Here is a 14,206-nt window from a genome sequence, read left to right on the forward strand (position 1 = left end):
CAGTCCTACGGGAATGTTAAAAATAAATGTAAATAAATAATTAAGCATCCAATCCTGAGTCGCCTTAGTTTCTGTGAGAACTCTTTTCTGCCTCATGGGACTGTTAGGTTTGGCCTAAGAATAGTAAGCGCTGCACTTTTTCCAGCTGCACCTTCATGACTCACTGCCACCTGAACAGCTTTATTTGGGCAAGCAGGAGCACCACTGTTCTTTCTCCCAAAAGTAAGTGCCGCATTTGTGCACCATCAGATCTGTGCCATCCATACCAGTCTGCCTGCACCTTATGACTGTCGCTTGGGCCTAAAAAGATTACTGTGCTGCATTTTGTGCATCTCACTGTCTGTGCCATCCATACCAGTCCGCCTGCAACTTATGACTGTCGCTTGGGCCTAAAAGATTGCTGTGCTGCATTTTGTGCATCTCACTGTCTGTGCCATCCATACCAGTCCGTTCACAGTGTTACAGCAATGCCAGGGAAATGCAGCTTTAAAAATGTATGGCTTCATGACGAAAAGTATGAGAGGTGGCTGGAGAAAGATCAGGACCCGGGACGTGCTAAATGTACAGTGTGTCGTAAAACATTTGACATTTCGAACATGGGAGAGGCAGCGCTGTCTAGCCACGCTAAAGGTGCAAAGCACCAGTCTGCAGCTGCGTGCTCGACAGCTTCCAATCCGATCGCTGGCTTTTTCACCCGTGCGCCTGAAGTGACACCGGCTCCCAGCTGCGGCAGCTGTGCTTCCACCTCATCCTCTGTAAAACAAGGGACCATTTTGAGTCACGCTGTATCCAGAAACGAAACTCTTAACAGCAGAGGTACTGTGGGCTCTAAAGGTGGTTAATTCACACTATTCATACAAGTCTTGTGAAGACACAGGTCAGCTTTTCCAGACTATGTTCCCAGACAGCAAGATAGCGGCCAGCTTTGCATGCGGCGAACGTAAGTGTCATTTATATTAGAAAAGGGGAAATTTATTATATAATAAATAAATATATATAATACATGTAATTATACAGAATTTATAAACAAACAACATGATACATAGTATACAATTTATATTGAAATCATAAATACATAAAAATAGGATCTAACAACATAGGATCTCTCAACTTAATACATGTCAATATAAAAACTGTTTGTCTGTCAATTCATAATTACTAAATAAAAATAGAAAGGATAAAGCATCTGAGTTAATCGTAGGCTCGACGCGTTTCTTGGACCTCCGTCCATTCATCAGGAGCATTGGGTACAAGAAAAATGTCTAAAAAAGGGAAAAATATATTTATGCATTGTTGCACCAGAACATCAAGAGGGTAAAAGAATACCAAAGAGAATATGTACAAAAACCTTTACCTCAAATGTCTCAAAAAACCTAATTGGACACGAAAAATACCTCCAGATGGGAGGGGAAAGTGAAGACATCGCAGGCATGGTCTCCCCCGGGGCTGAGGTGCCGATGATGCCAAGCACAGCGGGGATAATCACCGTCCAGGTAGTAAACGGAGCTCCTGAGTGATATACCAAATAGTGACAGTGAGTGCTCCCTTGGACCAGAAAATTTCTAAAATACATAAAGATATTGGGTATGATTCAGTAATGGAATCTGTATAGAAATAATAAGGATATATCAGCTGGTCCAAAAAGAGAGTACCCATCAATGTAGAAAAATCATGTGGGTGGTATAGGTGAGATGAAGAGGGAAGGAGACATGGAGAGATAAAGACTAGAAAAATTGATTTGATAAAAAGAAATACCAGGTGTGCAAGTGGTAGTGCAAGTGCATCAATAAACCAAGTGCTAGAACCAAGTAGGTGAAGTGAATAAAGATATGAAAAGAACGTACCGTGAATAAAGGAAGTACAGGGAAAGTATCCCCATTTGTAGTGGGATGGTAAACAGGAGAGCCGAGTAGGTCCTAGCGAGGTGCCCCGATGTACAGGCGAGATCAGCACCAACGCCATGTGTACCGCCAAATATAGACGGAATTCCGTCCTCCCACTTCCGGTGATGAACCGGAAGTGGGTGGCGTCAGACCGTCCGAGGCGTGGATGACACAAAAGAGGAAGCTGTCACGGTAGTGCGACATAGATATGTCATCACGTCCCGGGCAACCTTACATGACGTCGATGGGCAGTGGGAAAACCCCACCCCCAGCATGGATGCAATACAGAGGCAGGACGGGGGGGAAGCCCCAAACGCCCATCGCAGCCCCGGAGTGGGAGACCTGTTGCACCTGAACAATGCCTTTACTGTCAATTATATTATATATATATATTTTTTAGTTTATCAACATGTACTCCCTTTATTTATTAGGAACCACCTAAATCATCGGTTGGAGGAGGGTTTTTAGTGTTGCATGGGGGATGTCTCCCACTCCGGGGCTGCGATGGGCGTTTGGGGCTTCCCCCCCGTCCTGCCTCTGTATTGCATCCATGCTGGGGGTGGGGTTTTCCCACTGCCCATCGACGTCATGTAAGGTTGCCCGGGACGTGATGACATATCTATGTCGCACTACCGTGACAGCTTCCTCTTTTGTGTCATCCACGCCTCGGACGGTCTGACACCACCCACTTCCGGTTCATCACCGGAAGTGGGAGGACGGAATTCCGTCTATATTTGGCGGTACACATGGCGTTGGTGCTGATCTTGCCTGTACATCGGGGCACCTCGCTAGGACCTACTCGGCTCTCCTGTTTACCATCCCACTACAAATGGGGATACTTTCCCTGTACTTCCTTTATTCACGGTACGTTCTTTTCATATCTTTATTCACTTCACCTACTTGGTTCTAGCACTTGGTTTATTGATGCACTTGCACTACCACTTGCACACCTGGTATTTATTTTTATCAAATCAATTTTTCTAGTCTTTATCTCTCCATGTCTCCTTCCCTCTTCATCTCACCTATACCACCCACATGATTTTTCTACATTGATGGGTACTCTCTTTTTGGACCAGCTGATATATCCTTATTATTTCTATACAGATTCCATTACTGAATCATACCCAATATCTTTATGTATTTTAGAAATTTTCTGGTCCAAGGGAGCACTCACTGTCACTATTTGGTATATCACTCAGGAGCTCCGTTTACTACCTGGACGGTGATTATCCCCGCTGTGCTTGGCATCATCGGCACCTCAGCCCCGGGGGAGACCATGCCTGCGATGTCTTCACTTTCCCCTCCCATCTGGAGGTATTTTTCGTGTCCAATTAGGTTTTTTGAGACATTTGAGGTAAAGGTTTTTGTACATATTCTCTTTGGTATTCTTTTACCCTCTTGATGTTCTGGTGCAACAATGCATAAATATATTTTTCCCTTTTTTAGACATTTTTCTTGTACCCAATGCTCCTGATGAATGGACGGAGGTCCAAGAAACGCGTCGAGCCTACGATTAACTCAGATGCTTTATCCTTTCTATTTTTATTTAGTAATTATGAATTGACAGACAAACAGTTTTTATATTGACATGTATTAAGTTGAGAGATCCTATGTTAGATCCTATTTTTATGTATTTATGATTTCAATATAAATTGTATACTATGTATCATGTTGTTTGTTTATAAATTCTGTATAATTACATGTATTATATATATTTATTTATTATATAATAAATTTCCCCTTTTCTTCTACTTAAATGCCTCATTTAAAGTCCCATTGCTTTCCCCCACTTTTTCTCGATATATTAGGGATGGAGGCTTTTTAAGTATGTAATATGTGGCAGACCATAATCTCCCCTTTTTTTCTGTCATTTATATTAGTAAAAATATGCTGGGTGTGACATAGATTTTCTTATTTAACACGTATACATAGACATTTCATGAAACATTAGGTCATGAATATTTACGTGAAGTCATGGAAAAGTCATGGAATTTCATTGGTGAAAATGTGTATGAACCCTGGGACATTGTGTTGCCCTCCCTGTGACCTAAGCCTAAGCATCCTAAGGAAGTTGCCTTGCATGCCCTGGATGCAGTTCGGGTTATCAGGGTGTACCTGGCAGTTACGGAGTTGTTTTGGAAGGGAGACTCAATTTTGTCCTCACGAATGGACCTTGCAAAGGGCTGGCTGCTTCTGCTGCGGCCATTTCCAGATGGATCAGACAGACTGTGGTTCAGGCTTATTTTATTAAGGGTCAGGTTCCTCCTTTCCCTGTCAGGGCATGAACTACTCTGGCGCTTAGTGCCTCCTGGGCCTTCCGTCATCAGGCGTCAGTGATGCAAGTTTGCAAGGCGGCTTCTTGGTCGTCTGTACACACATTCACAAAGTTTTATAAAGTGGATGTCTTGGCATCTGCGGATGCTTCTTTTGACCACAACATTTTGCGGGCTGCTGTTCAGAGGATTTTTCCTCCTTTGAGGGTGTTTTTTTCAGGTGAGTTCCAGTTGTTCTCAGTGGAACTCCATGTTACCTGGTTGGCTATGTTTAGCCTTGGGGAAGTTTGTTCTGCTGTTCCCACCCCTCATGTTTGACACTGCTTTGGAACGTCCCTATGGTCATGAAGATGAAGAGCTGTGTCTGTCAACGAACGAAAGAGAAAATGGTATTTTTGACTTACCGTAAAATCTATGTCTCTGATGTTCATTGATGGACACAGCACCCACCCCTCTTTGGAGTTGGGTTTTCTTCTTCTGACACTGCTTGTTACAAAACTGAATACCTATAGCAGGAAGTGGGAGTATACCCCAGGGACTCCCCCATAAGCGTGCTCAAGCTTTTCCCTGCCTAGTATCCTACTTCTGTAGGGGGCAGTGTAACCCTATGGTCGTGAAGATGAAGAGCTGTGTCTGTCAATGAACATGAGAAATGGATTTTACGGTAAGTCAAAAATCCCATTATTATTCTGATAAAATATATATATACTGTATATAGATATGTGGAAATTATAACGCTAGATTAAATTGGTCTGCAGTTGAATTAGAACAATACAATTAAAATTACAGCAATCTTCAAATCTGATCATTTTGGACAATTCTTATACCAAGGGAAGAGAAAACATTCAGTTCAAACTCAAATTAAGCGGTGGGGCTAATTAAGAGAACTATATTCTCAAGGGTGCTGCATTATGCCATAAACAAAAAAAACATTTATTGATGTATTTATCTGCAAAATATGTAAGGAAGTGTAAAATATCAACTGGAGAACGGATTGGGGAAGACAAATTTTTTTTTTCATCCCTAAATTACTGGGGCAACATAAAGTGAGAGGGCCCCCATGCCCATAAAACACCAGTTTTTTCACCTCTGCCTACACCGATGCCAATTTGCTTTCCTTATCAAATCTGTTAATATTGATTTATAATCTAATGTGGGAACTAAAATTAATTGGCTGTCCAAATCAGTGCTTTCAAATATAACTCAAAGACTTAAAGTAAAGTTTCCTTGTTTTACTGCCCCTCAACTACTACCTTCTTTGGCTGCGTAGGCAGAGGCTGGGGGTGTACACATGCCACGACTTTGATGGTTTACTTTGCAGCTGTGGTAGGAATTTTACCCCTTGTATACCCACCAATCGTTACCCATTTAAGTGAACGGGGGTGCTTGTGTGGGTCTAAGCAGTTAAAGCAGGGGGTGAGGAGGCAATACAATGCCTCCTCTGTGTTTGTCAAATATTCTCTGAGGAGAGATCCAAGCATAGATGGCTCTTCAGAGAGCATTGCATATGTAAACAAGTCCTTATGGTGATCCTATTACTGTTGTGATGGTGATCAGGGACACTAACTAGTGTGGTAGTGATCAGGGATACTGTAACTGATTTGACGGTGATCATGGACACTGTGACTGGTGTGGCAGAGGTTAGGTACAATATGACTGGTGTGGTGGTGATCAGGGGCACTGGGGCAGGTGTGGTGGTTAGGAGCAGGGACCAGTGACTGTATAATGGAAAAAAACAATTTTTTTTTTCTTAACATACTGTCACTAGAGAAGTGCAGTGTCTCTATAGTACAGGGATTTTTTTTATCACTTTGACTGCTTATTATAGTGAGGATCACTGTATAGGCAATATGTAAAACTGTTTAAAGGTTTCATTCATCAAACCTTTGTTTACTGCTGTGGTGTAGATCAGGGCTAGGCACAATGACTTGGTGCATTGATCAGTAATCTGCTGTGTCTGGTGGACCCAGTGGTCACCAATTGCACTGCTGCGCACTCTAGAGAATGTCCTCAATGTGGGAAGGCGTGCAGGTACATCCACCTACATTGGTGCTGCTCCCCTCCAGCTGTATATGTACAATGGCTGGATGGGAGGCAGTTATTGAAGTGTATCCCACATCCTGCTGTTTACGCCTTTGTAAAGAAATTTTCTCTCCAATTATGACAGGTCCACTTTACAGCTTTGAACTTCCAGGGTTATATGGGTTAATTACCTCAGATCTAACATTGAAGTACATTGAAGAAGTCAAAACAGCAGCCCACCCCTTTCTGTATCCTGCATTGCAAAGGTCCTTGCATTATTTTCTCATGAAACACATTCTGTGGATGAGGGAGAGGTGGATGAATGACAGAATCCTTTCCCCCATTCACAGGAGTTTCAGCACTATGAAGAGGACCTGTCATCCCTGAGGAGGAGATTTATACACAAAGTAGTAATCACCAGGGACACACTCCATTACAGGTAATTTATTTGATGGAAGGTGTAGCCCAAACACACCAATGAAACATTATATTAACACTTTATCATATAAATCTTTAAATTACACTGTAAGAAAGACTTGATTACATGGGTTTTGTAACACACATACTGTAGTCTTATATATATATATATATATATATATATATATATATATATATATATATATATATAAATCACCAAGGATACAAAATAATTTTCTGTTGTTGCATAATTTTATGTTACCATAATGTGCTAATATTTGTCCTTATTTTAACTTTTATTAAAAAAAAACTTAGGTGCGTATATCATTTTTTTAATTTATCGAGCACTAACAATACTTATAAGACTGTAATGTAATTCTTATTTCTTAGTTCCTGTCTGTACAGGTGCTTACAACGTGAGGTCCAAATGACAATCATACAGACATACAGTCCTAGATCTCTAGAGAAAAGGTAGTTAAAGTGTAAATAAACTTCCATCTTTTGATTTTACCTAGAGGTAAACCTCTAATAAGGCTTACCTATAGGTAGTGTAAATATCTCCTAAACATGCACCATTTAGGAGATATTTCTATTACATGCAGCCAGTGGCATCACTGGCGCATGTGCTCTGAAGGGACAGCCACCTGTACCATACCTTCAGAGCCCTGTGCCATGAAAGGCAGCTCCCGTGTGCATGTGCGGGAGTGATGTAATCGCGGCCTTGGCCAGTCACAGAGCTTGAATCCGCGAACCCGGAAGCAAACTGCTGAAGATGGGAGCCCCTGCAGCGCTGACTTCTTGGAGCGGGAGGGCTTCGTTATAAGGTAAGCTTAACATAATTTGATAGTATGCAATGTATACGATCACATTATGGCTTTACCTTGCATGCAGGTTTAAAAAAAAAAGGCCAGAGGTTTACAACCGCATTACATTTTTTATGTATGATTTGGATTGTGGACCTACAGGAAACACACAAACAAAACATACCAACTCTGAGCATATATTGCCTTATTGGGAACTGAACACTGGCTACAGTGTTAAGAGGTAACAGTGCAAATCATAACGTGTTTCTGCCCCAGATAATTTTAGCTTGTGTGAATATGCAGTTAAAATAAGCATATTAATCTCTTTGATTATAGTTCATGAATTACTCTGATACATAATATAGTTGCAATCCTGCTATTAATTTTTTTTCTTTTTGTTGTAGACTCTTGGCAATGAAGCTTGCAAGGACCGTTCACTGCTCTCGGATATTGTTGTGCCTGTAATAGATACTATGGCCTTGTTACTGAGGCGTGGAGAGATGTTTCTGATTAATCCTCACCATGTGACCCTCTCATTCAGAACGCTGCTCACAGTGCCTCTTGATCACTTGAGGTTTGAAGAATACTACAGTATATTCTTGGCAGTGCATGAAGTGCTGTTTTCAATACTGCAGTGTCATCCCAAGGTACATTTATTTTCATTCTAAAACCAATATTTTGCAGATCATTTTAAAACTTTTGTTAGAATGGTAAAGCAGTGGGGCACATTTTTTAAATATTACAAATATTTTAGAAGCCCTTTATTAATTCATGTTTTAATTGAAGATATTTTGAAAATTAGGGGGGCCTCTTTTTAAATGTTTTTTGTTTTTTATTTCTACCCAAGGCAATGCTAAAATCAGTTGCACCATTCTTGAGCACATTCCATAGGCTGGTTTCATCTGTCATGCATGAGGGACAACAAAAAGGAGATAAAGGTAAAATACTGTAATATTTTCATATACAAATGTCCACACAAATTGTAGGTCAAAATACCTCCTTCACTGAGATCTCCCTTATATTAACTAATTTATTATTTTTCTTTATTAATAGTTTTTTTCTGATTATTAAATAAAGCCCTCATTATCTTCTAATGCCAGCATAGAAGCAGTGTATCTGGATCGGCACAACCTTGGTAAAGCCTTTGGAGCCATACCTGGATCCCATTATGTGGAGACGATCTATAATGTTACATTGGGTACTAAATCCTGCGTGGGTGCTCACCTTGGCACTTGGTGCAACGTGTTGAGTAAGCCACAGGGTGCTTTACAGGTCCAGTGTCATGGACAGACCATCATTATGGAACCCAGTCCCTGAAGACCCCTTTTGGATTTGCCCACTGTGACAGGGTTTCCCTGTACCTCTCACTGTTACTGTTAAAACAGGACTATGTTTGGATTGTGTTCATCTCAGGTTTCAAACTTGATGCTAAAATTCAGCCACTTAGACTCATAGGTGGATCATTACATCATTAGTCACATACTTTTAAGGCTGCTGCTGCAGAGGAGGTTTAAAAACATGCTTGCGTCATACATTTAGGAGAACAGGCTGGGGAAATCTGTGGTCAAGAAGCATCCAGGTGTTCTCATAGACTCTGTTGTAACTTGTGGTCCAAAGATGCAGTTTCTAAAGTTAGGTGAATACTTTATTATATTAAAAGAGGTATAGACAGGGAGAGAGAGACATAAATTTGCTCCTGTGTACATCATTAGTAAGACCTCATCTGGGAAATGCATTTCAGTTTTGGGCTCCAGTTCACAAAAAGGATATTGGAGAAAGTGCAGGGAAGGACAAACAACCTGATAAGAGGCGTGGAGGAGCTCAGCTATGGGGAAAGATTAGCTGAACTGAATCTGTTCTGTCTTCAGAAGAGGCAGTTAATGGGGGGTGGGTGGAAATAAACACCATGTAGAAATATATAGGTGGTCCATATAGTGAACTTGTTATAGACTTATTCACTCTCTGGTCATGACACAGGACAAGGGGGCACTCTTTACATACAGTAAGGCTTCTTCACAGTAAAAAGCAAAAACACTCCCTCAAGAACTAGTTCTGGCCAGCTAAGTATATTGTTTTAAAAGAGGTGGACCCCCCCCCCCATTTAACAGCTCACTTATCTCCATATATCCCCCTGAGAGCATTTATGGTTAATAGTTCTGTTGTTGGCACCAGCATATCCACAACTTTTTTTTGTCACCATGTTTACAATGTATGGAATGGTAGCTCAATGATAACATTGGTGTAACTCCTGCTTAATTGACCCTGTTTTTCAGGATTGTGCGGTTACACAAAAATTACAGTTATTGCCTTCTGCTCTGCTTTTTTTTAGAACATTTCATGAGGCAATTTTCCAGAATGACTCTAATCTCCATTCACATACACAGAATCTCATGGCTAAAAGCTTGGATAACTGAAGCTGCCTGTAAAAGGTGCCTCACATATGCCTTTCCAAAGGAGATGTCTATTTAGTGAGGCATTTGATGAGTTCATCAAAAAGGTTAGAGGTGGGAGCGTTTTATTCCCACAACGGAAGGTCCCAAAACCACCCTCTTGTAAAACCAGACAGCTTGAGCCGTGGGCACCCAAGTATTCACCTTCCAATTCCCATTAACATTCTACTCCCTCCAAAACTGGACTCCTTTAACAAAGGGGCACCACAAATTGGCAGCATGGAAGATAGGCAGGCAATTTTTTTTCTTAGTAGCGAGCGTCTGGATTCGGGGGGAAGGAACTTTTCAGTGTTTTTTTTTAGGCCACAGATGGATACTGAATGTGGTAGAGGAAGGGGAGAATGAACAACATAACCCCTCTAACCCCAGATCTGTCAAACACAGTGCCCATTTTTAGCTCCTCTAACAGCCATATCCACAGACGTAGTATAAACCGGATTAGAGGTAACGTATGTGGACCAAGCAAAAGTTAAAAAGCACTTTTTCCCCCTAGAGTTCCACTTTCAATGTTATAAGACAGAAATTACTAGATTTATCTTTGTGTGCAGCATTATCTTTTAAATCTACATCTGACACATTAAAAATATTGAAGGTAAACACAGAAATACTATGCTGATGATCATTTACTCCTTTAATAATACTCATATGGCTCCTATTTTACAAAGCCTTAAAGGATAAGTTCACCTTTTGCTTCATATTACATGTTTCACTGCCTAACGGTGGTAATTGGTTTTCGGGGCCTGTATGCGGCTAAACAGACAGTCTCACACATGTGGTATCCCCATACTCAGGAGAAGCAGCAGAATGTATTTTGGGGTGTAATATTTTATGTTTCAATGTTTTTATTGAAGTTTTTTTGGAAAGAAAGCGTTAACAGTGCACTAGGAGCCAACATGGCTCAAATACTTTGTATGTATACAGTAAATATCTCAGAAAACAAGACATACATTAGTGCCAATGCAGAAAAACACAAAAGCAAAATGGGTAGTCAATAAGACTATAACCTAAAATGTAAACTTAAGTTAGGCATCCAACCAACAGTGCGAAAGCATAGCGGCACCCAGACAGACAGCGCCCCCGCTATTACACCCTACAGGACCGACGGTCCGGGCCCGACCCCTCAATGGCGCCCCTACGGGAACTCACTGCGCCCTTCCAGAGGGGGCGAACCCCAACCCCTATAGCAAACCCTCCACTAGTGGGGGGCACAGCCTGTCGTCCGTGCACCATCAGAAAAATATCAGAAATTAAGAAAAAAGAGAAAAAATAGATAGAGGGAAAGGGACCAGACTGGGGGAAAAGGAGGAAACTGCAGAGGAGGGCAGCAGGAATGGAAGAGGGAGAGAGAAGAAAGAGACATCAGCGGCTATGGAGAAAATAGAAGGCCGAGGGTCGACACCCAGGCCCCGCCCGCCCCGCCGGGGGAAATCCCCCCCACAACAACCCATCCAATGCTACCAAGGCACCCGGGGGTGTAATATTTTATAGACAATGGCATGTGTGAGCATTATATCATTTAATTGACAACTTTGTGTCATTTTCCAGGAACTTGTGGCAAAAAAACAAAATACCGTATTTATTGGCGTATAACACGCACTTTTTCCTCCTAAAAATGGAGGAAAAAGCAATAGTGCGTGTTGCACGCCGATATTTAAAAAAAAAAGGCCAGGAAGCAGCGCAGAAGGGGGCGGGCCGTTCCGAGGAGAAGGAAGGACAAGCTGTAATAGGAAGTCCCGCCTCCTCTGCCGAGACGTGTGACGTCTATCATAGGTGGGACTTCCTATGACGAGCGCTCATTCTTCCTTCTCCTTGGCCTGGCCCGCCCCCTTCTTCTCTCGGCGCTGCTTCCCGGCATTTTAAAAAACTGATCGTGTGAATTGCGCTTGCGAGGCAGCATTATAGTGGAGACTGCGCTGGCGAGGCTGCATTGCTAGAGGCTGCATTGCTGGAGGCTGCATTGCTGGAGGCTGCATTGCTGGACACTGCTTATGAGGCTGCATTGCTGGACACTGCTTATGAGTTTCATTGCTGGACACTGCTTATGAGGCTGCATTGCTGGACACTGCTTATGAGGCTGCATTGCTGGACACTGCTGATAAGGCTGCATTGCTGGACACTGGTAAGATGCCATTAGATTAAAAAAAAAATGTTCAAAGCTGTTTATTTTAAATTTAAGCTTTTTTTACTGAAATTTCATTGCTAATATTGAGGTGCGTGTTATACGCCGATAAATACGGTATGTCATGTACTCAACATGCCTCTCTGCAAATAGATTGGGGTGTCTACTTTTCAAAAAGGTGACATTTGGCGGCTGTTAAAGCTGTCCTGGCATTTTAGAAGCTAATGCCACACATGACCCACTCTTTTCTAACCACTCGAAGACCAACCCTTTCCTGACACTTTGTTTACATAAAAACATTTTTATTTTGCTAGAAAATGACTTTGAACCCCCAAACATTATAGAGGCCCTACAGTATAAAATGGTGGGTGTTGCTATTTTTTTATTTATTTTTTAATGCACAAAAACACAATATATTGCCAAATTTTTTAAAATCTAAAAGATGATCTTACTCAGAGTACATGGATACCAAAACGCCAAACACGACATGCTTTAAAATGTGTGCACACCTGTGGCAACAACCTACATACATTTTTAAAAGCCTTTACAGGTTACCACTTTAGATTTACAGAAGAGGTCTAATGCTAGAATTACTCCCTTCAATCTGTCAATCTGACATTCACGGGGTAATACCTCACATGCATATTTTATTTTTCTTTTATTTGTATCACAGGGAATGTAAATATCCCTATGATGGCAATAGGTAGTGACAGGTAACTAGATAATTGTATATCAGTTCTAGAGACAACTAACCACAACCGCATCCAAATATATATTCAAGAAAACCATATAAAAACATGCAGAATACACAGGGAGTCAGGGCCTCTCTGTATTGTACTCCAAAATGACCTTGAGTTTGTATTGATACTAATGGATCAATGTTTTTATCCTCTTTCCAATTTGGATACATATTTTAACATATTTGTATTTTGTCTTTTATATACATTTTTGTGCTCATCCATTTATGACAACTCCACATCCCTAAAAGTCCTGGCAATTTTGTACAATACAGAGAGGCCCAGGTAGTGACAGGTACTCTATTTTTGAAAAATGTGGAGTCTGTTAGACTCTAGATCTTTCCTCTGCCCTTATAGCATTTGACCACACCAAGATCAGTGTGATAAGATTCTTTCCCAATTTAAAAATGGCTCTTGATTTATCTGGCGAAACTGAAGTGATGAAATGCTCGTAGCTTCCAGTTTCTTAGGCATAGAGATGATTGGAGCGATTCCGTTCTCGGCTCAGTTCTATGGTCAGCTGGCGGAACCACCGGCTGCATTCTCTGGTTCCTCGGTGGAACAGGAAAGCTAGAGAATACCGCTAAGATTGCTTTTACGTAAAAGCCGACCGCCGGCTGAAAAAAATGGTATCAAGATGATGCCTAAACCTGCAGGCATCTTCCTGGCATAACCACTCAAAGTCCAGCGGCGTAGCAATACCGACATATATTGTAATGTTCTTTTTTTTCATGCAGCCTGTGGGCTAAACAAAAAAAGAACCTAACAGATTCCTCCATTCACATGGATCGATGTGGATGAAGAAATTTCTGCCAGAAAAAGTGTGTGGTATCCCCACCATTAGAATATAACTTCCTGCATCCACCCACTTCTAATGATGGCCATAAATGCAATGTTCCTTTTTTTTTTTTCATTAAGCCCATGGGCTAAACTAAAAGAAAAATAACCTAGCAGATTCCTCCATTCACATCGATCAATGTGGATGAAGAAATCTGCCAAGAAAAGTGAAAAAAAAAATATGCCAAAGCATAGGGTGATCCGCCCACTGTCTACCCCAGCCTCCATGCTTCATTATATATGTTCTTTTTTTTTAACTGCAGTGGTGAAATCGTCTCCTACATAGCCGCAGTCACTGATTTATGTATTCTGAAAGCAAACCCTGTTGCTCTCAGAATAAACAGATCAGTGCTTCAGTTGAATGGCATTCTTTCAAAGTAAACAAAGTTTAACAATAAAACACATTACCAATAAAACAACAACTTTTTTATTGCAATCTCTGCCAAAAAAAAGTAAAAAATATATGCCAAAGCATAGGGACAATCCGCCCTCTGACCTCCCCAGCCCCCATGCTTTGGTATATACGCTGTTTATTTAACTGCGGTGGTGAAATCACCTCTTACAGCGCTGCAGTCACTGATTTATGTATTTTGAACGCAAACCCTAAAGCTTTTTAGAATAAACAGATCAATGCTGAAGGTGAATTCTGTACGTACCTGCAAATC

At 41.3% G+C, this 14,206-nt stretch overlaps 1 protein-coding gene across 1 annotated transcript in view; it reads left to right on the plus strand.

Annotated features, from left to right (window-relative positions):
* The window catches only part of URB2 (URB2 ribosome biogenesis homolog), a 183,032-nt gene that overhangs the window by 148,836 nt on the left and 19,990 nt on the right, over window positions 1-14,206 (plus strand). Inside the window, exons 7-8 of the mRNA XM_082251818.1 lie at window positions 7,803-8,045; window positions 8,246-8,336. Of these exons, the coding sequence (XP_082107944.1) occupies window positions 7,803-8,045; window positions 8,246-8,336 (334 nt within the window). The remainder of the gene's footprint in view (window positions 1-7,802; window positions 8,046-8,245; window positions 8,337-14,206) is intronic.

This window comes from Pelophylax lessonae (genome assembly GCF_965119305.1).
Source record: "Pelophylax lessonae genome assembly, chromosome: 3".
Lineage (NCBI taxonomy): Eukaryota > Metazoa > Chordata > Amphibia > Anura > Ranidae > Pelophylax > Pelophylax lessonae.